This window comes from Ictalurus punctatus, chromosome 16 (assembly GCF_001660625.3).
Source record: "Ictalurus punctatus breed USDA103 chromosome 16, Coco_2.0, whole genome shotgun sequence".
Classification (NCBI taxonomy): Eukaryota; Metazoa; Chordata; class Actinopteri; order Siluriformes; family Ictaluridae; genus Ictalurus; species Ictalurus punctatus.
In genome coordinates, this window is record NC_030431.2 from 3,253,085 (window position 1) to 3,278,259 (window position 25,175).

Consider the following 25,175-nt stretch of genomic DNA (forward strand, 5'->3'; position numbering starts at 1 on the left):
GCTAATAAAAGATAGACGTTTATGAATACATTCGTAGCTATGTATTGTTTGTTTTGATTTTTTAACTTGTCAGGATTATTATAACAAGCCGACAAGAATATCAGGCGTTTTTTTTTGTTGTTGTTGTTGTTGTTGTTTTTAACAATTAACATGTCATTCGATGAGTAATTAGTAAGCGCTTTATCCCGAGCCTGTCCCAGGAATACAGGATGTGAGGTGGGAATACACCCCGGATGAGACCGTTCATGACAACACACCATTCTCAATACATGTTTTTGAGATGCGGGAGGAAACCGGAGACCCCGGAGGAAAGCTCAGGGAGAAGACCTGACGGAGTAATTGGAGCTCAGGTTCGATCTATGATCGCTAAGGTTTCCAGATATTCAGAAATAACTCCGAGGTCGTCTCTTGCACGGATTCTAACAGGCGAGGCGGATCGGCACGGATCCCGTACGTGAAATCTTTTCCAGAGGAAACTGGGAAAGCACGGGCTTTCGCCGTAACGTCTTTTACGTCCCGGACGTAGTCCACATCGTCGCGAGAACGTCATCTTCGTATTAAACCGTCTGAAACGGAATCGTGGACGTCGGAATGATTCGGAACTTGGACTTCCGTCCGTCGGAAACTTTTTCCGGAGGAAAATCTTATACCGTGGTTTACGTATCTGAAATGCCAGAGCCGATTGGAATTTTTTAATTTTTCCCACGCCGACAAAGATCGATTTCTCCACAGCCTTGCGTCCTTTTAAACGAAGGACTCTCTGGCTGATTTATTTATTTATTTATTTATTTATTTATTTATTTATTTATTTTCCTCCCCGGCACACAATCGCAAATCTATAAAGATTAAAAAGGAAGAACATTTCACACATGTTCTCACACATTTCACGGGGTCAGAATCAGTGCCGGGTTTCGTCGGACATTCTTTCGTATATATATGCGGAATTCGGAAAATCGCCGTCGCTTGTTGAATCCGTGGTTATAAATAACGGGGGCGTCTTCGCATACAGCTGAGTCTCTTTTCTCTCCTCCGGCTCGTCTCTTCTCTACGTCTCTAGAAGAAGTCCTCGTACAACCCCCGCGTACGAGTGCGCATTAGCGCTGCCGTTTTAGTGACGGGATGTCATATAAGCTAAACCGATATGACGACGCGCTAGCTAAATGACAGTTCAAAGGGCGAGAAAAAGACGTGCATAATGCGATTCCGGTTTCTCTAGACGTTTCTCGTGGCTAATGATACGGACGGTCGAGGTTCTCATTAGCGAGTCTCCTTACAGTATATGGAAATGTGCACACTCAGCAGCGAAATGTAGCATGAGAAGGTTTTAAATCGCAGCATTTCTTGTCTAAACGCTCCTATGATTTACGGGTTACGATTAAATTCGAATAAACGATGCCCGTCGTCCCATGGGCGTTCCTTTTAAAGCAATATAAGATGGGTTTTTATTTATGAAGACCCCATCGGAGAGCCATATTGAATTTATGACAAAAATCTACCAGAGGAATCTCCAGAGAACCAAACTGTGTCATCTCAAACTGCTTTTAGTTTAAAGACCAAAAATAAGAAGAAGAAGAAGAAAAGAGGCTGAGGGGGAAAGGACGAGCTGCTCCGGTAAACAGGAGACAAAGTCCGCCTGAGATGTCAATACGATGTTCAGAAACGGCAAGGAATGTGTTCAGAGAGCAAACGTTTCTCTCCGCTTCATCACCTGTTTCTGCCGACTGTCTTCCTGTTCCTGGGCAGAAGCTGTTCCTGTTTCCTTTCCTTTCTGCTTTAATGAGATAACACTTCACACGCAAATGGGGCACAGTGGAGGTAGAAAGGGATTAACACGTTAAATTGCCACCTTGCAAAAAAAAATGTTTACCTGAAAGAGCAGGTTCAGTATTTCACAACTCCTTTTCTAAGCTTTGCTACATCCGGGCTCTGCCGTGAGACGATCCGTCGCCGTTATGCTAGCGCAGTATAGCGTTCCGCCTCGTAAGCACTTCCGCGTGTCTAGAACAGCGCCATATGAATGTAAGGAATTATTATTAAGCGCTAATTTGCAGTCACAGGCCTGAGTGGGTTCTACTGGTTTCTGTCCGACTGTAATGAATGTCAGACATTCGTTACGTCTACAACGGTCGCTTAGCAACAAGCTAGCGAGCAGGACAATAACGAGTGACAAGCTAGCCGGCTAACTTTAGTGATAAACTTTTTTTAAATGTTGATGGTTACCCTCTCAGAGCAGTGATCTGTCAGTGTTCTCGATTTAACTGTCTGTAGATTACTCGGTCTAAAGCCAATACGGTTATAAACTCATCTAAAAGGAGAGAACCTGCCGGGGAAAAAAAACAACAACACACAAGCAATAGAAACGTTTACAGAAATTCTAATGGTTTCCACTACAAACACCATTACAAACCATCAGCTAACCATTAAAACTATTACCATTAATGGTATCCACTTGATATAACATATACATAACCAACAGAAGGCAACAAATTACCAGTAAAGACCCGAGTGGATCGTTAGAGTTTCCATTCAAACCAATACGATTCACATTAAAACCATTACAAATTCCATAAGGGGTTTTTATTGTTTTTGTTGTTGTTGTTGTTGTTGTTGTTGTTGTTTTAAGCAGGGCGTACACTATTTACAGCATGAGAGGCCATGTTGATTTGACATCACTCTGGAAACGGGGAAAGAACTGGTAGTTAGGAAGACTATTCCAAGCTGACGAGGTTGAAACGAGTTGAAATTTTCGGTCGTTTTTACGGGTTGTAAGTGGGAAATCACGTTTGAATTATTGCAACTTCGCCTCGAATGCAGCGATACTTTGTATAAAGCAGCATTACGCTAGCTTTTGTACTTTGTATATTTATTTATTTATTTTTTATTTTTTTAAAGTACATAATTGTTGCTCTGTTTACACGTTCTATGAGGAAACGTATTTAAGATTTATGGAAGGAGTCTCCAGTGTCAGTGCTTTGCTTGTTTGTTTGTTTGTTTGTTTGTTTGAGTCTGGTAAGAGAATAAACTGATGATACGTGTTTGTTTTTTTTCTTCACTTTTAATTCCTGGCTAATTGACGTGCTGGAAGAGGAATAAAACACTCCAGGACGTATAGTGATTGTAAAATAATCAACTTCTGGGTGATAAGAGTAACTCCGTGAGAGACTCTGCCTCTTTAAGATACTCTTATACCGAATCATGTTACTGACCTGTTGCTAATGAACCTAATTAGTTGCAAAATGTTCCCTCTGGCTGTTTCTTTTTTATTTTTTATTTATTTATTTATTTATTTTATTTTTTTTTAACAACACTTACTTTTCCAGCCGTTTGTTTCCCCCGTCCCAACTTTTTTGAGACGTTTCGCAGCCATGAAATTCAAAAAGACCCCCCCCCCCCCCCCCAAAACGGTAAATTTCCTCAGTTTAAACATCTGATACGCGTTCCATGTTCTATCGTGTCAAAATCACCGCATTCTCTTTTGATTGACATTTCACACGGCGTCCCAACTCTTTTGGAATCGGGGTTGTAATTGATGTAACTGATACGACTGTGCTTCAGCTTTTTTTCCTCTTCTTTTTCTGTTTCAGGATCCTGTGCTGTGTTCATTCAGCAGCCTCATGACGTGGTCGTGGTGGCAGGGCAGCCTGTAACTCTACCGTGCGCTATCACCGGCTATCACGGCATGGTCCTGTGGGTCAAAGACGGCCTGGCTCTCGGAGTTAATCGGGACATGTCAGGTCGGTGACATAACACGACTTGTATTTCATGTCGCCATTCTTTGCACTTCGCTCTGAGAAGGCGTGGCCTTTGTCTTCAATCGAAACGAACGTCACGGACGTAGTGAAATGGCGGGGGGGGGGGGGGCGGGGCTTGCAATTAAACGAAATTGAAATCGCGCTCTGGGAGTACTGTAGCACAATCGTACACGCTGAAATCTCACGCTTTCGCCTACTTTTACATAATTTCTGAAACGCGCGTTGCAGTTGCACATTTGGTGTTCTTAATGAACTAATTTGGCCCCACGCCGCGTTATTATCTTGTGCATTATAAACCGTGAAATGAAAGAGAATTCATTCCACGCTGTTGTGCGCAGGTGTATATTTCGCCGTAAGGTTCGATTTCTTAAATGTCTGTGGATGTTTGGCGGATAGGCAATTAAAAAACAAAAACACGACGACAACAACAACAACAACATCTTAGCACCGACGTGTCTGGAAGTCTACTGAAGAGACCTTGAGGTGTTTTGGAGATGATGAGGAGGAAGAGGAGGAGGAGGAGGAGAGCACTGTCTAACTATTTCTAGATCGCTACAGATCTCCCAACTCTCTCTGAGCTGGGTGGTGAGGGTGAGTGTGAAGGCCATAGCGTATGGTTTACATCACTATCATCCCCAATAAACCATTCATTGAGTCCTCAGATGGGGGCGGGTCATCCTGGAAAAGACCACGCCCATGAGAATGAGTTCATCATGAAATAAAAGAAGGTTGTATTGATTTGCAGTACTGATGCTTGACTCTAGGGCCACAAGAAAGGGTAATACACTGTAGCTTTCCTTGTCACTGTGGTACTACAACAAAACATGCACCTTTTGGTACCTTTAGTACAGCATAGTTAGGTGTATGTAGGTTAACTATGGAGCTTTACTCTAAAAATGAGATTGATGGTCCAGTTATGTTATTAAAAGTACGATGTATCGCCGTTTCCAGGTGAAGGACACCTCCCTAGAGACCTTGAACGGGGCAGTTTAGTACCTCTTTTTGAGCGTGTAGAGGAATCCGATATCATCTTCTTTTCTTTTTAATGTTAATTTATGCAATAACCCAAATAAAGACACCAAGCACGTGTGTCCTGAACAACACTTCTGCACCTGTGAAGCACAATCCAGGTCAACGAAGCCCATTTTTAATTGTGACAAGAGGAACGCGTATGTTTTAGAACAGTATGTTTGCTTTGTTTTAACCTGAAGATTTAGGAAGAAAGACGTGGGGGGGGTGTGGCCGTTTTATCGCCAATCACGAGACACGTACGTTACTGCTCATTTCCTGATTCTCCGGACCAAGCCGAACACGTGGACACATCGTTCATGCCTGTGTCGCTGACGGTGTGGGAGTCAAGGGGGGGAGGGGCACGGGGGTTGGGAGGCGTCCAAAATTTCCCATTTTTCATTTTCTGGACATCTCCGTTGAAAATTTAGAAAAAAAGATGCGTATAGGCTAGGTCTACTCCCTAAGACGTACGTGAGGATACGTGATACGAGCACGTGATCCGAACGGCGTCCGAGCTCTGTCGCGCCCGTTTTTGTTCCCCATTCATTCTCTATGGGGCCGTATGTACGTATTTATTCATTTTGTAAATATTTACACATTATGTAAATAGAATTCTTCGATTTTCGAAATCCATACTCAAACCTACATTTCGAACCGGTGCATGCGGTTTTAAATGTTCTATTTAAACGTCTACGTTGGTACGTTATTTAGATCCCTTGAGCGCTCCAATGGAAAGAATAACTCATAAAATGGACTAAATAAAATAATCATCATCTATTAATGAAACGTACGTATCGTCATCATTTTGTTATCTGGACCACATCTGTTGATGACTTGTTGGCTGGGAGAAACTAGTCCAGCCTGTGTGTGTTTATTGATTTAAAGCGTCCTCTCGATGATGGAATAAGTGTCAGCTGCTGCGTTAGCTTCGCCGCAAATTTGTCTTTTTTAGCAGCGGCCTTGGGCGGCGTTTAGTCACGGCCCGAGCTCTTTAATTGAGCCTCTAAGGGCTCGGCTGTCCCGTTCCACTAACTCTGCCTCACTCTAAGCCATGAAGGCATCCCCCTGAGGTGGCGGTTTCATTGGATTGCAGTATAAAGGTGCTGAGGGCTGAAATCCGACGCTTAGCCAAACACTGTGAGCTGCTCAATAACCGCTCCTCTGCAGCTGCTACATGGGATAAACACTTCTTCATTTCTGTGGGCGATCAATGGCTGGCTGGAGGGGTTTCCAAATCGTTACCATGGTGCAGAATGTAGGCGGAGTCTGCTTTAAAACATCCACATTGTGATGATAATCTGGTGGATTACTGTAATTCTTCATCACGGCCTTCGTTTTCAAACAGGATACCACTCATTAACGTACATTAACGCCAAGTCAAGAGTCTTACTCCTAGTACTTGGTGTAAGCCCGTAAACTGTCATTCTGGTACTCCCTGAGTGATGGAAGACGTGTGTTTTGTTGTGACGATAAAGCAGGGCTGGACAAATCATAAATATATTAGTTAGTAGGTAAAATCTCCCATGTGCTGCCTAATCCTGTCTTTTTGGCCTAAATAATTCTGCTAGAACTTGATAGCTTATGGTTAATGGTAATATAATAACATGTGGCCAGCTAGCTAGCTAGTTAAGTGTATTAATACTGACTGAATGAAGCAAATTTAGTATACGATTGCATTGTTTATCACATCTACCTAAAGTTTTGTCTATGGTGTACCGTCCATCGTAGCAGGTCTACGTAAATGGTCTTATTCTAGTCTAGCTAGCGTCTTTCGGTCTTCTCGATATGTTTAACCTCGAGCATGGAGTAAGCAGGAGAGGTATTTGACAGCCTTACGTCTTCTTCTCGAGCTTCAGTCAGCTCCGCTCATAAAGCGCCTGGAAATGAACACGGGCTGAACCCCGATCACAGTGACACTCGGATGTCTTTCTCTTTTTATATCAGCCTTATTCTTTTAACCCTCTTCTTTCCCTGTTATTGCTTTGATCATCTTTCATCCCGGTTTCCTAAGCCCACTCCTACTTAAATCGTGGCTGAACTAACACTTAACCTATACCGCTTTTTTTCCTGCAGGTTTATCGGTCTATTTTTACTTCTGACTGTTACAAGAAAGGAAAGTGAAAAATGATTATAATAGGTCCCTACTCTAAGAGGATGATGTTCTGCTTCAGTAGATTTTAAGCGAAACGGAGCCGCAGGACAGCAAATGATAAAAGTTAACTACATTGATTCTAGATGAGACCATCAGCGAAACAGTAAAGCTAATGGGATGTAGGAGTGCACACTGCTCATTTCCACTGAATTAGCATGAATCAATGGGCTATCACCATCATACTGCAGTCCACCTTCTTTAGCTCGGTTTGCCTTCAAGGTACTCGGCAAAGAAAACGTCTGCTTTAATATGCGGTCGGATGGCTTTGTAGTAGTGGAGGTTTACCTCTTAATGGGGGGCCAAAGTCAGCCAAGTGTTGCGTTGGATTGCTCCATCAAGAACTGTTAGCTTGACAAATATTAAGCAATGATCTTTGAAGTAAGACATGTACTAACAATAGTAGACACCCCACCACCACCACCACCACCACCACCACCACCAAAAGAAACATTTCTTTTTTAATTAATTCCTCCATCACTCTTTGTTATACGTGCATATAGACATCCAGGAACAGTGTTGATGATCAGTGGTATAAGGCATGGACAATAGGGTGGGAATGAGGTCATGAGGTGCCTGAGGTGACTGAGATGAGGTTCCTCCGCAGGGTTCCTGGGCTTAATTTCGACAATAGAGTGAGGAGTTTAGCAATCTGGGATAGCCTCAGAGGAACGCCACTGACCCTCAGAATTTAGTGGATCCCAATGGTTTGGGCACCTTACATAGATGTCCCCTGGTCAGATTCTAATAGAGCTGTATCAGACACATCCTACTGGAAGGAGACCCCGGGGCAGACTCGGGACCCGCTGGACAGCTTATATCTTACAGTTGTCTCAATGTCTGGGGATTGAAGAGGAGCTTTCAGGGATGAGCAGTCAGGGATGACCATCTCAGGTAGTTTCCACGGCAACCCCCGCAGCAGGAAAAGCGTAAGGGAAATGAATGACCGGGTTATACATTTGCATCCGTTGTATGTGGATATAATGACGTTTAATGTTAGTTAACGAGCAGGTTATGACTCATGGAAAAACCTCCTTGTTTTTCAGGCTATCCACGCTACGACGTAGTGGGTGATCACAGCAAAGGCGAGTACCACCTTCTGATCCAGAGGACAGAGCTCGCTGATGACGGAAGCTTTGAGTGTCAAGGCATCCAGGCTGGCATCAGGTCTCGACCTGCTCGCCTCACTGTCCTAGGTCAGTATGATCATTAATACGGTGAAGGTTTTTTGTCGGGATGTTTAGGTTTATCGTTTATGGAAGGAGTCTCCAGTGTCAGTGCTTTGTAAGAGTCTCAGAGCTGTCCGGTTAAGGTTTTCGAACATGGGGAACGTCTTCTGACATGCCGGATTATTGTAGTATTATCTTCTAGGGAGGGAAGATGATTTTGACCTGCTCTTGTAGAAAAGGTCGCAATTTGCAATAGAATTGCCTGGTACTTATGTGTTCCGGCACCTAAAGTTGAGAAAAATAAATGATCTTAAAGACCAATTTTTTATTTATTAATTTTTTTGGTCCTCATTGCAAAGCAGGTGCTAAGTAATCCGGAATCAGATACGCGTGGAACCTTCTTAAATCGAGGCTAATCATCTGTAGTAAAAGACCTCAGATATGTTTTCAATCTCCTGTGATTATCAATCAATGAGATTCCGATGTAAATGTCCACCTCCAGGCAGGCAAAACGAGGCCTAATTATCATTATCGATCTCTCCTGCTTGTTAAAGCCATGATGGATTCCAGGGGTATCAGTTCATTATTCTGGATCATGAGCACCAAAGCTACAGCCAAGCAATCCGAAGCCGCTTACTTAGAGGGAAGTGAAGATGTCGGCGATTCCAGGTCCATTAAAATGATTCATTATAGATGAGAGGGCAACCATTTGTTTTTATTCTTAACTTTCTTATGTTTTATTTATTTTTTTCCACTGGTCCATTGGCAGGAGAGACAAATCATCGGGTTCTCCGCGGGCATAGCCATTAGCTTGATATTTAATCCCACACAGACTTCTGGGAAGTTGAATACAAAGCTGTGAGCCAAGTCCTCACTGAGGTAACGTAGTTAATCTATCGCTCGTGTCATGATCCAGTGTAGTCTGTCACTTCATTCCCACCGAGGACAGCGAAGCATGACCGCAACTAGAGCAGTCACTTTGTCTTTCTTCTCCCTGACAAGCAAAGCTTAGAATTTGTAGCCCCTGGTTGGATCCTTACAGGGGAAGGCCATTTCTATAGTCTTAAACCCGGTCTCCACTAGGGATCACGCAAACTCCAATCCTAGGGCTTCCTCTTCTGTCATCCTAGAGCTTGATATTTAGCTAAATAATTCAATGAGGCCTGTTGGCGTTTTGTGGAAATCCAGTAGACCATCTTTGTAGATAATCCATGGCTGATCTCAGAGTGTTTAACGCTGTCATGTAAATCCATGCGAGGTTTAGCTTCCCCACTTAAGTGCGATATGACTCCTGAACCTCCAGGCAAGAGCTGACGTGAGCAATCATGTAAGCTTGGCTACTGAATAAGTTTTACAAGCAGGGACACCTGAGGCTATTTAGATCCCAAGCAAATCCTTTTAGCTTCCATACAAACCTTGCAGAGAAAACATTTGCCCTTCAAAGGGGCATCAGAATGGTGGCAGATTTTTGGACTGTATTATTGGACTTGCAGAGTCCAGATCAATTCCATTCTGATCTGGACTTGACAGACTGACAAGTCTGTGTGAACGCTACCTAAAAAAGCTCTAACTCTGGTGGTAAAAATTTGTCTTAGGGTCTTGTTTAACAAGATGTGGTACTCTGTCCAAATCAGTCGTAATGACAGGAAACGTCAATTCTTTTTGGCCTTTTAAAGCAAATGAGTTATTCGCTTTTCTTGCTTCTTTTCCTTGTCTTTCTGAGATAATGACCGAGTTGAGCTGGAGCGCTAGCTTTGGGAAAGACTGTCAGCAAGCAAACTTTTTTATTTATTTTTTTCTTCCATTTTTAGGTGAGCGGCAAGCCAATATTTGCAGCCCTCACCAAACAATCCTCTCGCTCCTCGCCTCCTGTCTGCCTTCTGTTAATATCAGACTGAACATTGCCTCCTCTGTGGTAGATTGATCTAGATAAAAAGCAAACAACGACAGGCTGAAAAGAAAATTGGAGTAGTTCAAACCCCAGGCCTGGATATTGTACTCCTTCTCCTATTTTTCTTTTGTTAAAGAGCCTTTTGTGATGTAAATGCGAGCTCGAGGTGATCTAACTACCCATTCGCAAACACCATTAAACTTTCATTTCCATAAATCGCCACAGAGTTTGGAACAGCTGGTCCTCATTTCTCAAATGCCACACTTTGTTGGCCGGGGCGGCGATGCGGCGGGCGCATCTGCAGCTCCGCTCGTTTTCCACTGACAGCTCCGAGCGTGTAGATTGCCCCATCACGCTGACAGCTATCCTCTAAGATGTACTTTGCTTCCCGCTCCTTGAAAACCCCAAACTTCATATGCGCCAACATCCTGGAATCGCAGTCCCGGAATCACCAAATTTGCCTTTGAAGATCATAAAATCTCAGTGTATAATGGTGTTATGGCATTTGAGGTTGAGAATGAGCTGTAGGAACGGGAGGAGAGGAGGGTGAGCTGTCATACTCTGTCATACACTCTCCTCTGCTATTCCTGTTGTGAAACTGTCACTGTGAGTCGAGAACGGGTAGGAACTCGTTGAGGAGTGAAGAATGTAGACTCGGAGCTGAAAGCATAGTGCCTTGCTTTGGATGTTTTTCTGCTTCTCCACTGGGTAATTTCTGCTTCTTATATAGGTTTATATATGGCTATGCTTCTAAACAACTCGGAGGCGGAGTCGTTCCTACAATGGAGTCTCGGAGTCCACTACTACGTATAATGGCTATTTTTTGTTTGTTTGTTTTTAGCTATTTGGGGAATGAAAAAAAAAACCCTGAGTACTCTATTTATTAGTTATTATACTGAGTTTCTATCCATCCATCCTTCCATCTATCCATCCATCTTCTACCGCTTACTCCTTGTTCAGGGTCACAGGGAACCTGGAGCCTATCCCAGGGAGCATCAGGCGCAAGGCGGGGTGCCAGTCCATCGCAAGGCACAATAACATACACACTCACACACCCATTCATACACTACGGACACTTTAGACACGACAATCAGCCTCTGAGTTTAACAGCAGTAGTCTAACAGCAGTTCCCAGGTGGATAAAGTTAAAGTTAATTGTTGTGCTAACTCAACTGAGTTTAAACTATTTTTCTAGTATATATATATATATATATATATATATATATATATATATATATATATACTAGATGCGTAGCCACAATTGTTTTCAAAGCCTCCATAGTGTTCTATAGAGAAACCCGAACTTTTAATAGTTCCCACAGAGCTACAAACCAGAACCATTAGGACTCGATAAAGAGACCTTTATTTCTAAGAATGTAGACTCCAAGGTCCCCAGGTTCGACGTGCTGAGCGTTCCGAGATGCCTTTCCGCTCGCCAAGTGTCTACAGAGTGGTTCATCGAGTTCGAGGAACCTCCCTGTGTTCTCATTCTCCTCAACGAGGCGTTTTCACCCACAGAACTGCTGCACATTAGATTTAATAGCCCCCCCCCCCCCCCCCCCCCCCGCATAATTCTGTGTGAACTCTAGAGCCTTGTTGTGTGTGAAAATTGTTTGACGCGAACTATATCTGGAGCTCCTTTAGTCACACAGCGAACACAACACAATGTGAAGTCTCACACACACACACATACACACACATACCCAAGGACACCTCTGAACACTGGTACTGAGCCTCTCAGTTGAGCTTTGTGACAGGAGGATCGGTACACAATGCTTTTCATCACGAGCAAATAATCTGGAATGGGATGACAAACATTGTTTTGTGTAGCGTCGTACAAGTCGGCGCTGCAAGGCCGAGTGCACGTCGTGTTTGTTTGTAAAGGTTGCGCGAGCTGTTGAGCGAATAGGACGCGAAGGACGATGTTTTCCGGCCATAAAACATCCATACAAACCTAACACGCGTCTTTATTCCCGGACCACGTCGATGTTAAAAGAACTGTAGACGGGAGATTGTATGGAATTATTCGATTTCGTGCGTTAATAATTTACATTACATTTCCGGAATTTGGCAGACGCGCTTATCCAGAACGATTTACACTTATCTCATTTACACAGCGGAGCAGTTGAGGGTTAAGGGCCTTGCTCGACGGCCCCGCGGTGGCAGCTTGGTGGTGCTGGGATTTGAACTCATGACCTTCTGACCAGAAGTCCAACGTCGTAACCATGAGCTACCACTTAACCTATATATACCTATATTGCTCTCAGCTGCAAGAAGAGGAATAAAATACCTATTAAAATGTTTTACATAATCAATACAGACCATGCTCTATCTATTTTACCATGTTACTGGTTTTATTCTTGTCCAGCACTACCTCTTTCCACCATTTCCTACCTCGCATCATCGGGTCGTATCCATTACGCATATTTATCTACAATCATAATAGCATCACTGGGTTGTAGACATGTCCAAGTAGGTGATTCTTTTATTGTGCGTACATTCTTAATGAATTTGTTTTGCCACCTTAAGCATGTCGCGTTCCTCAACGACAGCATTTAAATACAGTACCGTGCAAAAGCAGTCGTCGGTCATTTACTACTTTAACCAGCGCTGTCTCGGTGCTATGATGAGGCCTAAATCCTGACTGATACATTTCATGAATGTTGTTCCTATGTTGGTACGAGCATAGCTGCTGTACTACAACCTTTTCTAAGAACTTGGAGATAAAGAGGGGATTTGATTTTGGCCTATAGATGGATAATCGACAGGGGGTCGAGGTCGGGTTTTTTGGTCAATCAGGGGTTTGATAACGGCTAGTTTAAATGAATTAATGAATTACATAGCCAGTGCTAAGGGAAGAATTGATTGTTTTTAGAAGGGGTTCGATTACTCCAGGACAGATCTGTTTAAAGAAACATGTAGGGAAGGGATCTAGTATACAAGCTGATGGTAAAAATGTTTGTAAAGTAAACAGCGTATTACTGTTAGAGTCAGAGGCGACTTTTCAGAAAGGAAAACAACAACACAATGAAGGCTGCTGGGTTTCGCTGCAGAAATAAGAAGCGAGTGCGACAGTCAAAGTCTCCAGAAGAACCGAGGCTGGTTCTGCAAGATGCTCAATAACACTTACAGCTCATTTCCTTTCATTATTTCTGAAGGCATGTTTGCTCTACAGCGTTTTTTTTTTGTTGTTGTTTTTTTTTTTGCATGTGCCTAAGACTTTTGAACAGCACCGTATGTTACCCCGAAAACACACACCTTTGCATATCTGGTTCTATCGCTGAGGCTTTCGCGTAGACGGCGTGTAACCCGATCTCGTTACCGCTTGCAGATCATTTGGCTGGAAGAGGAGGCTAATTACTGACGCTTACGTGCATCCGAACGTGATTAATCCCTCTCCGCCGGCTCCTCCTCTTAGAGAACGCATCTCCCGATCAGAGAGCAGCTGCAGGTGCATTAGAAAATGGGTCACGTTCCCCCCGACGCCGCCTCCTCTCTGTCTTTTTTTTTTTTTTTTTACAATGTGAAATTGCTCCATTTTTCTCTTTCCTTCCTTCTTTCACCTCACCTCCGCAGACCGATCAAGTCCGGGAAACGTCCCAAGGGCCACGTGTATCAAGAGGGCAGCGAGAAAAGTAATTTGGTGCCAAGCAGCCGGGCTTGTGTTGGGTATCGCTCGAGTGTTTCTGCTGCTGCGAGCGCCAATTAAACCGGGCCGATTCATTCAGTCCGCTCGCCCACTCGGGAGAAATCTATCGACCGGCCGTGTTAAACCGTCAATTACGAGCCATTACGCCGAGGAATATTTGCAAACATGACCATACCAATAATGGTTGGGATGAGGAAGACGCTGTTAGGCGACAGTTAGGAGTTGTTGTTGTTGTTTTTTGATGAAGTGAGTTGTCTTGGGTAATCGTTTCATACAATGTCCTAGATGTTCCTCGAACCTGAAGAACGATTGCACGTGAGCGGCGAGTCGATACACCGTAGAGGTATTGTTTCGCTTTCGTTTATCACGCAGCGCTCTCGCGCGCTTCATCCCGATTGGTCAGAAGGTGTTGGTTCATTTTTGTAGAACGGCAGCTCTGACCGGTCAAATCACAGCGCTCGTTCTGATACGCTAACGTTTCTATAGTAACAACTTCTAGATAAGCGGCTCAAGGAACCCGTCGATGTCGTGACGATTAAATCCAAGAGCGAATGATGATAAGTTATTTGCAGTATTAAATGTAACTATAAAGAGATAAAAATAACAATCTGACATTACAATGTGGTAAACTGCTGCGGTATATGGGGAATAAAACGCTCCGGTACGTGCTACAGGGCGGTTCCGGTCACTCCGCTTCATCTCGCTACCCCGTCGTTGATTATTTTCCCCGTAACAGCACGCCCCCGAGTGTTCGAATCCTTACTTAACGGTAAAGATTGTCGCTTGCGTATTCGTCTCGCAGCTCGCCACGCTCGATCATTTTTCCTCCCCGGCAAGAATGACTGCTTTGTATGCGAGTGCCATATTTACGACGTTCCGACGCGAGAGCTGCTCGCTCACTTTCTGAAGTGTGCGACTCCCCGAGCTAGAGGAGCCGACTTGATTGGTTCTGTTGAGGTAATTCCGGATAATATATCACCCCCACCCCCCCCGAACATTCCTCAAAGATGAGTCAAGGCCAAACCTGACAAGCCTCTGAGATATCTGAATTTCTCGGAATGCCAGTCGACGTAAACGACTCACTCTCACTGCTTTTCCGAGCTTCGCTCGACTTGTCATTTTCTAGAAAACACGTGAAAGTTAATATTTACCGTGGCTTTAATGAGAAGTCAGAGGTGTCTGTCCGGGAACTCGGTTCCCCCGACTCCTTCTTCCTAGTGCTCCCTTTTGCCTCCTTCACTCATTCACACCTCTCTCTCTCTATCTCGCTCTCTCTTTCCTGTCTCTCTGGAGTAGTCAGGATGTGCCACCTGCTTGCTGCCTTTGATTTCGACTTGCCCCAGATATGCTCTCTAATGAGCAGCGTGCTCAATCAATAATTCAGCCGAGTGGGAATGGAAAGCAGAGTGATCAGAGGTGTTTAAAGAGAGGGTCGCAATCAGTGCTATTCAGGACCACCAGGTTGGGTTTTTTTTTTTCCCCCCTCCGTGCTCATCGCTCCAAATGCTTTGTTCTGTTTTGAGCTGATGTTGGGCTTTTCTTTTCTATTTTTACGGCCAGACACTACCGCTAGAAATAATGGTGATTTGGCTCCAAAATATGACACGATACAAGAATATCAGAGATTAATGATGGGAGAAGGTTTACCAATTTGACCCCGTTCGCCTGTAGTGTCTTGCCGAGACCATGAGATAACGATGAAGGTACGGCGAGATCATGACGCCCTATCCGTCCTCTCACCGCGAATCTCATGCGTTATTCATTTTATTCTCCAGTTCCTCCTGAGGACCCCGTGATCATCGGAGCGCCCGTGGTGAGTCTGAGAGCCGGTGACCCGCTTAACCTGACGTGCCACGCCGACAACGCCAAGCCGGCAGCCTCCATCATCTGGATCCGTAACGGAGAGGTGCTCAACGGTGCCATGTACTCCAAGGTATCAGCTGCATCCGCTCTGCATTTAAATCACGGACTAAAGAGAGGCGCGTTGGGCAAAAAACGCCGCCGTTTCCCGAGCCTCACGAGCGTTCCAAAGCCGCCGTACAATCGTCCGCAATTTCACCAGCAATACTGCGTGTGAGGCCGTGCGCGCTGATATTTAGTGAAAGAAACCATCACGTGCTGTTGTTTGAACAAAAGGAAATGCGTAATCTTTAACAAGGGGAAGTTTTCCACGCAGGAACGGTTTAAGGAAGGAGTCTCCAGTGTCAGCGCTTTCGTAACTGAAGTAACGCTGTAACTGGAAGTCTTCAGGGTCTTAGCTGTAACTATAAACGGATAAAAAGCCGAGTAAAAGGTGCAGTGCTGTTCATTAATAAATAAACAGTTGTATTTGCTGTGGTGCAAGAGGAATAAAACAGTTCAGGACTTGCTGGTCTAGGAAAATAATCAACTCTCTGCATGGTAACAGTGACTCCGCTTCGTCGCACCACCTCAGCCTGGGTTATTTTACTAGAACAGCACGACACCGAGGGTTTTATTGCTTTTATTCCTTACGTAACATGCCGCATCGCGTCACGTTGCAGTGAAGCATTATTATTTCATGAAGGCACCGTCTCTTTGTCCTCGGAAAAGGTTAGCCGTGTCAATTTAATGACAAGTGAGAAGTATTTTTCATTTAATCCTTTTTCCAAAGAATTTTTTCATTTAATGACTGGCTGAGGCCTCACAACAAAAAGGCAAGACATTCCATGGCTCTTAATTATAGATGGGTTTCTGGGCAGTTTGCTCGATTTTATATTGTCCGGGTGGAAAAGGGATGCTCTCTGTCTCTCTCGCTTTTTCTCTCTCGCTCGCTTTCTCTCTCTCTCTCGATTTCTCTCTGTCTCTCTCGCTTTCTCACTTTCTCTCTCTCGCTCGCTTTCTCTCTCTCTCTCTCGATTTCTCTCTGTCTCTCTCGCTTTCTCGCTGTCTCTCTCTCTCGCTGTCTCTCTCTCGCGCTTTCTCTCTCTCGCGCGCGTTCTCTCTCTCTCTCTCTCTGTCTCTCGATTTCTCTCTGTCTCTCTTGCTTTCTCTCTCTCTCTCGCTTTCTCTCTCTCTCTTGCTTTCTCTCTCTCTCACATTCTCTCTCTCTCTCTCGCTTTCTTTCACTCTCTTGCTTTCTCTCTCTCTCTCACTTTCTCTCTCTCTCTCCACTTTCTCTCTCTCTCTCTCTCTCTCTCGATTTCTCTCTCTCTCAATTTCTCTCTGTCACTCTCACTTTCTCTCTCTCTCTCTCGATTTCTCTCTGTCTCTCTCGCTTTCTCGCTGTCTCTCTCTCGCGCTTTCTCTCTCTCTCGCTTTCTCTCTCTCTCTCGCTTTCTCTCTGTCACTCTCACTTTCTCGCTCTCTCGCTTTCTCTCTCTCTCTCTCTTTCACTCTCTCTCTCGCTTTCTCTCTCTTTCTCTCTCTCTCTTGCTTTCTCTCTCACTTTTTCTAATTTATTTTATTCACCTATTTATTTATCTATGTATATATATATATATATATATATATATATATATATATATATATATATATATATATATTTATTTATTTATTACTTTCCTTTTAGGGTCATTTGAAATGACTCTGTGGGACCCTCTCTCTCTCTCTCTCTCTCTCTCTCTCTCTCTCTCTCTCTCTCTCTCTCTCCCTCCCTTCCGAAGCACACTGGAGAACATCATCTATCCGCTCACTCCAAATTCAGATTCTAATCGTCGGTCGTTCTCGTTCCTAGTTACGAGTGTAGTTACTGTAGTAGAAACATCACTACTTTCCGGTCCGGCCCGTATTTGCAAAACGTCTCGTGAATGAGAGCGCCGTGATGAGGAAAAGGCCAGCAAGAGAAATTAACCGCAATGTGCAAATCAAAAGTGGCCAACGGAGAGAAAATAGCTAATGATCGGAGTGCGAACGAATGAATGATCGAACGAGCGAAAGTAAGAACAAAGAAATTACTAAGCTTACACAGCCAATAAATGCCAAGATAAGATAAGATAAAATGAAATGAATGAATGGCAACAGTGGCCAAGCTTATAAATCAAATAAATCCCAAGAAAAGTAATCAATTAACCGTTTGATTGATTGATTGATTGATGGCAGCGATGACTAAACTTATACATCCAAGGAAACCTAAACAAATGATTGAATGAATGAATGAATGAATGATGACGATGGCCAAGATTATGAATCAAATAATTGCCCAGAAAAAGGAAATGAATGAATGAATGACAGCAATGGCCAAAGTACCCCGAAAACAGAGAGACAGATAAGTAACATACAGAACAATAATAAGAGTTTCTTTATAATTAATGGTGGCTGCGTGTTGTGCGAATTGTTACACGGCTGCTCCGTTTAAATCAGTGAAAACAAGAAAAGTAAAATAATTTATTGATTTTAGTTGCCATCCTTCACATTTTTGCCCCGTCCTTCTTTCCTTGCCTTGTATTTCTTTAGGGAACTCTTTCTTCTTCTTCTTTCATGTGAGCCTGAACACTCGGGCGGTTTCGCTGTAAGCACTCTGAGGAGAAATGAACTATGACGATAGCATCTCTTTTGTCCTTTTAAGAAGACACGAGGGTGATTTAAATCCCGGGCTATTTGTTAATGTCAGTGGCGTTACACATATCAGACCGAACTCATCTCTCCTCCCTATTGTGCTCTTCCCGAGTTCGTTCGAAAACTTTATGCAATATTCGAAACAGAGTTCATGAAAAGAACTTTTCGAGTTTATTATGTGAAGTAGTACTGACTGTGGGAAATGAGTCTTTATCGTCTCCTGATCACGTCTCATGTGATGAGTGAGTGAGTGAGAGTCTCAAGCACCGTGTTTACGCCCCTGACGAAAAGGCTAACACGTTTTAGAGTTTTAGAGCAGGTTCTGTTACTATTTCTCTCACTAATTTTTCCCTATAGTTTTGTATTCCTGATTCACAGAAGGTTATCCAGTGTCTGTTCAAGCTAACTCAGTGTTTAAGCTAACTCGGTGTTCAAGCTAACTCGGTGTTCAAGCTAACTCAGTGTTTAAGCTAACTCGGTGTTCAAGCTAACTCGGTGTTCAAGCTAACTCGGTGTTCAAGCTAACTCAGTGTTTAAGCTAACTCGGTGTTCAAGCTAACTCGGTGTTCAAGCTAACTCGGTGTTCAAGCTAACTCGGTGTTTAAGCTAACTCGGTGTTCAAGCTAACTCGTGTTCAAGCTAACTCGGTGTTCAAGCTAACTCGGTGTTTAAGCTAACTCGGTGTTCAAGCTAACTCAGGGTTCAAGTTAACTCAGTGTTCAAGCTAACTCAGTGTTTACGCTAACTCGGTGTTCAAGCTAACTCAGTGTTTACGCTAACTCGGGGTTCAAGTTAACTCAGTGTTCAAGCTAACTCAGTGTTTACGCTAACTCAGTGTTTACGCTAACTCAGTGTTTACGCTAACTCAGTGTTCAAGCTAACTCAGTGTTCAAGCTAACTCAGTGTTTAAGCTAACTCGGTGTTCAAGCTAACTCGGTGTTCAAGCTAACTCGGTGTTTAAGCTAACTCGGTGTTTACGCTAACTCGGTGTTCAAGCTAACTCGGTGTTTAAGCTAACTCGGTGTTTACGCTAACTCGGTGTTCAAGCTAACTCGGTGTTTACGCTAACTCGGTGTTCAAGCTAACTCAGGGTTCAAGTTAACTCAGTGTTCAAGCTAACTCAGTGTTTACGCTAACTCAGTGTTTACGCTAACTCAGTGTTTACGCTAACTCAGTGTTTACGCTAACTCAGTGTTCAAGCTAACTCAGTGTTCAAGCTAACTCAGTGTTTAAGCTAACTCGGTGTTTACGCTAACTCGGTGTTTAAGCTAACTCGGTGTTTAAGCTAACTCGGTGTTTAAGCTAACTCGGTGTTCAAGCTAACTCGGTGTTCAAGCTAACTCGGTGTTCAAGCTAACTCGGTGTTTACGCTAACTCTGTGTTCAAGCTAACTCGGTGTTCAAGCTAACTCGGTGTTCAAGCTAACTCAGTGTTCAAGCTAACACTCAATATATTATTATTATTATTATTATAGCCGACAGGCGCTATTCGAGTTTATCAAATGTTTACAAAGAACTTACAAAGAATTCAAAGCAGAGTTGCAGTGATGTAATTATATGAATTTATAATGTGATTTGGGATTGTATCTGTCTGTCTGTCTGTCTTTCTCTCTTTCTTTTGTTCTCTATCCTTCTTTTTTTCTTGACAACTCTATCTAGTTCTAATTAACAGTTTCTGATTTTCTTTCTTTCTCTTTCTTGACACAACTCTATCTAGTTCTAATTGACAACTTTATTTCTGTCTTTCTTTTTTTGTCTTGACACGACTATGCCTACTTCTAAGTAACAATTTCTTATTTTCTTTCTTTCTGTCTGTCGGTCTGTCTCTCTTTCTTGACACAACTATCTAGTTCTAATTAACAATTTCTTTCTTTCTGTCTTTCTTTCTTTCTGTCTTTCTTTCTTCCTTCCTTAACACAACTATATCTAGTTCAAATGAACAATTTCTTTCTTTCTTTCTTTCTTTCTTTCTTTCTTTCTTTCTATCTTTCTTCCTTCCTTAACACAACTATATCTAGTTCTAATGAACAATTTCTTTCTTTCTTTCTTTCTTTCTTTCTTTCTTTCTTAACACAACTATATCTAGTTCTAAATAACAATTTCTTCTTTTCTTTTTTTCTTTCTTTCTTTCTTTCTTTCTTTCTTTCTTTCTGTCTTTCTTTCTTTCTTTCTTTCTTTCCGCCTTTCTTTCTTCCTTAACACAACTATATCTAGTATCTAGTAATTAACAATCCTTTTTGGTTCTTTCTGTCCGTCTCCGTGGTCCGTGGTCCACGTCCGTGGTTCACGTCTGTCATTCACGTCGATCCGTTGCTGTTGTATTCGTCCGTAGACGCTGTTGCGTGACGGCCACAGAGAGAGCACCGTCAGCACCCTCTACGTCTCGGCGTCCAACATCGAGAGCGGCCAGCGCATCACCTGCCGGGCGTCCAACAAAGCCGCGCCCAACGGCAAAGAGGCCACGGTCACCATCGACATCCAGCGTGAGCCTGACATTACTTACACACTGGAACAACAGCACAAACATCTGGCTTCAATAACAAATAATTCAATACCGCTCCGTTGTGCCATGTCATGTGCGTGTTCTTTTCCACATTTGACTGTTTTAGACCAGATAGTTTGTTATTACCCAGACCGTTGACAGACACGTCAAAGAGTGTGTATTTGCATTTATATAACCTCAACTGTCACTACTCATTCATCTGGGGAAAGAAAAACAACAACAAAAAAACAAAAACAGATGCAAATATGACCGATTCTATTAGAGAACTTATGATGTGAACAGTTCATATCTGACAAGAGGCATTTTCCTGAGTGTGTTTCAATCCTCGGAGATATTTAGCATGACTAATGCTGCAGTGTGAACCGGGGTGTAAGACGGCGTTTTTACTTTTGACAGCTGCATTGTTCCTGGGTTTAAACTCCACTTCAGTCTTTTTCACAGAACTACTAAAAAGTGCTGTGTTTATTTTAAAAAAAAAAATGTATGGCGTAGTCATGCAAAACAGTGCTGAATTTTTCCCTCCGAGCCAAGTCCCCATCCCCATCCCCCTCCCCCTCCCCTTTCCCTTTTCACATCCCATATTTCCCACCGGGCTCCTGTGATGCAGGCCGTCGTTTCAGACCGACACACGCTATGAAAGTGCGATCTCGCGATTAACGTTGCAACTAGCACGCCGTCACGTCCTCACACCAGGTGTTAGGATTCGTTTCCTTTCCAACCTGTGCAGGTAAATAGAGCGTCAGTTAGTATTATTATTATTATTATTACGATTATAAATAATGATCAGACTTGCTTTCCCGACGCTTCAGATGCGTAAATGAAGGAGCAGATTCGAAACCCCTGCTGCTTTACCGAGCGAGAAACGAGTGCGCTGTGAATCTCCGAGGCCGCGGGGTTCGCAAGAAAACTCCCTGGAGATTGCGATGCGAACGTCATACCGGGAAGCTTCTGCATCAGGTGGAGAAGATACGAAAGAACCTAAACTAAAGAAGCGAGTACGCCCTGATGGAGATGTCGTTTTCCCGTCCGTCCCGTCTCTCTTTATCGCCGGGGTCACGCGTGTGTTTGATACCCGGCGCCTCTTCTGCAGATGTTTAGGGCTCGATTTAACGTAAATGAGAACAGGAACTGACGTCGAATACGACTAGAAAGGGATAAAAAAGTGTGTTTCGGGTTTTTAATTGACGGAAACGTATTCAGTTATGGGCATGTTGCTGTGGTAGAAGAGGAACCAAACACTTCAGAACGTTCTGTTATTGGAAAATAATCAGCTTCTGCTTCGTCACACCGGCGTGCCGTCGATGATCATCCTGTAACAGCAGGACACGCGGCGCTTTATTCCAGTCTCCCAACAGCTCCTGCTAATGGACTTCTTCACGCCGGTACGGTATGAGCCATCGGCGCGTTAAATCGTTCGGAAAAGTCTGCCCACGACAGCTTGGGTAATTAGCTCAGGAGTTCTAACACTTCACGTACAAGACCGCTTTATACTCGTCTGCTTTATTTGTCCCCGAAAGCGAGCAGAAAGAACACATCGATTTAAAAAAAAAAAAAAAAAAAAAAAAAGGGAAAATAAATGGATAAATAAAAGCCTGGCCGCTAAACGCGTCCCGTCTTCACGTAAAATGTGGACGGCGTGTGCATAATCGCCGTGTTATTCTCTTCTCAGCAAGCGCTCCCTTTAATCATGAGCAGTTCAAAATAAGTAAATATATAAATAATTCAGATTAAAAAAAAATTGAAAAATGAAAAAGTTTTCAAATCCGAATTCAGCAATTAGCGGGCGAGCGACGAGTCACGGAAATCATGACGCGAAGTCACGCGCATTAAATGGAAAAATGTATTATCCAGCCTTTTTAAAAGCATTCCGTTTTGTTTGTGTGTGTGTGCGTGTGTGTGTGTGTGTGTGCGTGTGTGTGTGTGTGTGCATCATTTGTTTTGGTTTGTTCTTTTATCTACAAAGCGCATTCCTGATTAATGTTTCGTTAGCGAGAGCTGCCCTTGCAGTGTTGGGCTCGCTGTGTGTGTGTGTGTGTGTGTGTGTGTGTGTGTGTGTGTGTGAAGCTGATTATTTCCTCCGTCTCTCGCAGACCTTCCTCTGGTGAACCTCTCTGCGGAGCCGCAGCCCATTCTGGAAGGGAATCCGGTCAGGTTTCACTGCTCGGCCAAGGCCAACCCGCCTGTCACTCAGTACAGGTGAGAGCGCACCGGACGTCTCCCGGCGGTTTCGACGCTGTTGGCCCGTGGTTTTGTGGCCAGGCCGCTCTGAACGTGTTACTAGACCTGAATTACGAGATCAGGTTTCGAGCGAACTCGACAGTGAACGTGTTGGAAAGTGGTAATGATTTACCAGCCGTGTATTCATTTTCCATACAAATTGTCGCGGGGAGCACGGAGCCTATCCCGGGGAACTCTGGGTACAAGGCGGGGGAAAACCCTGGATTGGGTGCCAACACGTCGCAGGGCAGATCGCACACACTACCGACTACTAGGCTACAATGCATGTCTTTGATTTGGGGGAGAATACACAAGCTCCTTGTACAATGGGCGGAGGCAAGACTCGAACCTCCAACCCTGGAGGTGCGAGGCAAACATGCTAACCGCTAAGCATCCCTTTTGACTTCTACTTGGGTAGGGGTGAGGGGGTGATGGTGGCATAGCGGTTAAGGTTCTGGGTTACTGATCAGAAGGTCTGGGGTTCAAGCCCCAGCACTGCCAGGCTCTGTGTTCCTGATTGGATAGTTGGAGTTCAAGCCCACTGCTGGGCCTGCAAGGACGCTGTATCATGGCTGACCCTGCGCTCTGACCTCAACCTCATAACATGCTGGGATATGCGAAGAAAAGAACTTCACTGTGGTGTAATGTCATCTGTAAAGAGAGTTATGGCTGCTAAATACATCTGCCAAATAAAGAGCTATAAACTGGATGAATGAGGGAATGAATGGGTTGTGTTGTGTAGCGCAGAATCGATGTAAACATCATGTATCCGCCATTCGACTCCCTCGCCCCGGAATCGTTCACGTCCCGTTTAAACACCGCTTTAATAATATAATAAACCGACTCCCTCCGTTTAATTACGGCAGAGAGACGGGATAAATTATTGATGGCGGGAGGAACGCTTCTGGGACGTGGTGTGCACTTTTCCAAATGGATTTCGCGAGCGGAAAAAGCGAAAACAAGCGAGGAGGATGGATTTCATCCGGTACCCGATGCGATATTCATGCGCTTACATAAATATTTGAATTACGGTGCGAGGCTCGGCTTCCTGCGTCGTCACGCCTCTCGTATGGGAGACTCTTCGGAATAAAACTGGGTGTTTATGGAGATTAGCGATGAGTCCGCGTGATTATTGGGAAGCAGTGCAGTTCGCTAATAGTGCGTGATGCTCGGGTTTGCATGAGGGTTTTGGTGATGAGAAAGGAAATGGATTCAGTTTCAGTGGAAGATGTTTGCATTAGTCTGAGACAGACAGACAGAGAGAGAGACAGACGGAGAGGTGGCAGAGAGACAGACAGAGACGGAGAGGTGGCAGAGAGAGAGACAGAGAGGGGGCAGAGAGGCAGACAGAGATGGAGGGGTGGCAGAGAGACAGACAGATAGAGAGACAGAGAGGGGGCAGAGAGGCAGACAAAGACAGACAGAGAGACAGACAGAAAGAGAGACACAGACAAAGAGATAGATAGAGAGACAGAGAGGGACAGAGAGGGGGCAGAGAGGGAGTAGAGAGACAGACAGATAGAGAGACAGACAGGGGGTAAAGAGACAGACAGAGAGGGCAGAGAGACGAAGAGAGAGAGACAGAGAAACAGACAGATAGAGGGACAGACAGACAGAGACAGAGAGGGGGCAGAGAGGCAGACAGAGATGGAGGGGTGGCAGAGAGACAGACAGATAGAGAGACAGAGAGGGGGCAGAGAGACAGACAGAGAGACAGACAGAAAGAGAGATATAGACAAAGAGACAGATAGATAGAGAGAGAGAGGAGGGTAAAGAGACAGACAGAGAGAGGGCAGAGAGACGAAGAGAGAGACAGATAGACAGAGAAACAGAGAGACAGACAGATAGAGGGACAGACAGACAGAGAAACAGACAGAGGCAGAGAGACATATAGACAGAGAAACAGATTGACAGACAGGCAAAGAGTCAGACAGAGAGGCAGACAAAGAGAGGCAGAGAATCAGACAGAGAGACAGACAAAGAGAGGCAGAGAGACAGACAAAGAGAGGCAGAGAGACAGACAAAGAGAGGCAGAGAGACAGACAAAGAGAGGCAGAGAGACAGACAAAGAGAGGCAGAGAGACAGACAGTCAGCAAGATGGACAGAGAGACTGAGAGGCAGAGAGATCGAGACAGACAGAAAGACAGACAGGCAGAGAGACAGACAGGCCGCTCAGCTGTGTGTGAAATTGGGATGAAGTGCACAGAATTTCTTCCTCTCCAGCGCAGAAAGTCGAGTCTCCGAGGTTTAACCTTGCTCTCAATCATAGCAGGAAAATGAAAGCTCTCCCCAACAACGCGTCCGGATTCAATACACACGG

General features: G+C 44.1%; 1 protein-coding gene across 1 annotated transcript in view; it reads left to right on the forward strand.

Moving 5' to 3' along the window:
- Positions 1–25,175, forward strand: part of kirrel3a (kirre like nephrin family adhesion molecule 3a) — a 108,891-nt gene that overhangs the window by 61,971 nt on the left and 21,745 nt on the right. The window contains exons 2-6 of the mRNA XM_017488389.3: positions 3,585–3,734; positions 7,959–8,108; positions 15,396–15,553; positions 20,467–20,617; positions 22,728–22,833. Coding sequence (XP_017343878.2) covers positions 3,585–3,734; positions 7,959–8,108; positions 15,396–15,553; positions 20,467–20,617; positions 22,728–22,833 — 715 coding nt within the window. The remainder of the gene's footprint in view (positions 1–3,584; positions 3,735–7,958; positions 8,109–15,395; positions 15,554–20,466; positions 20,618–22,727; positions 22,834–25,175) is intronic.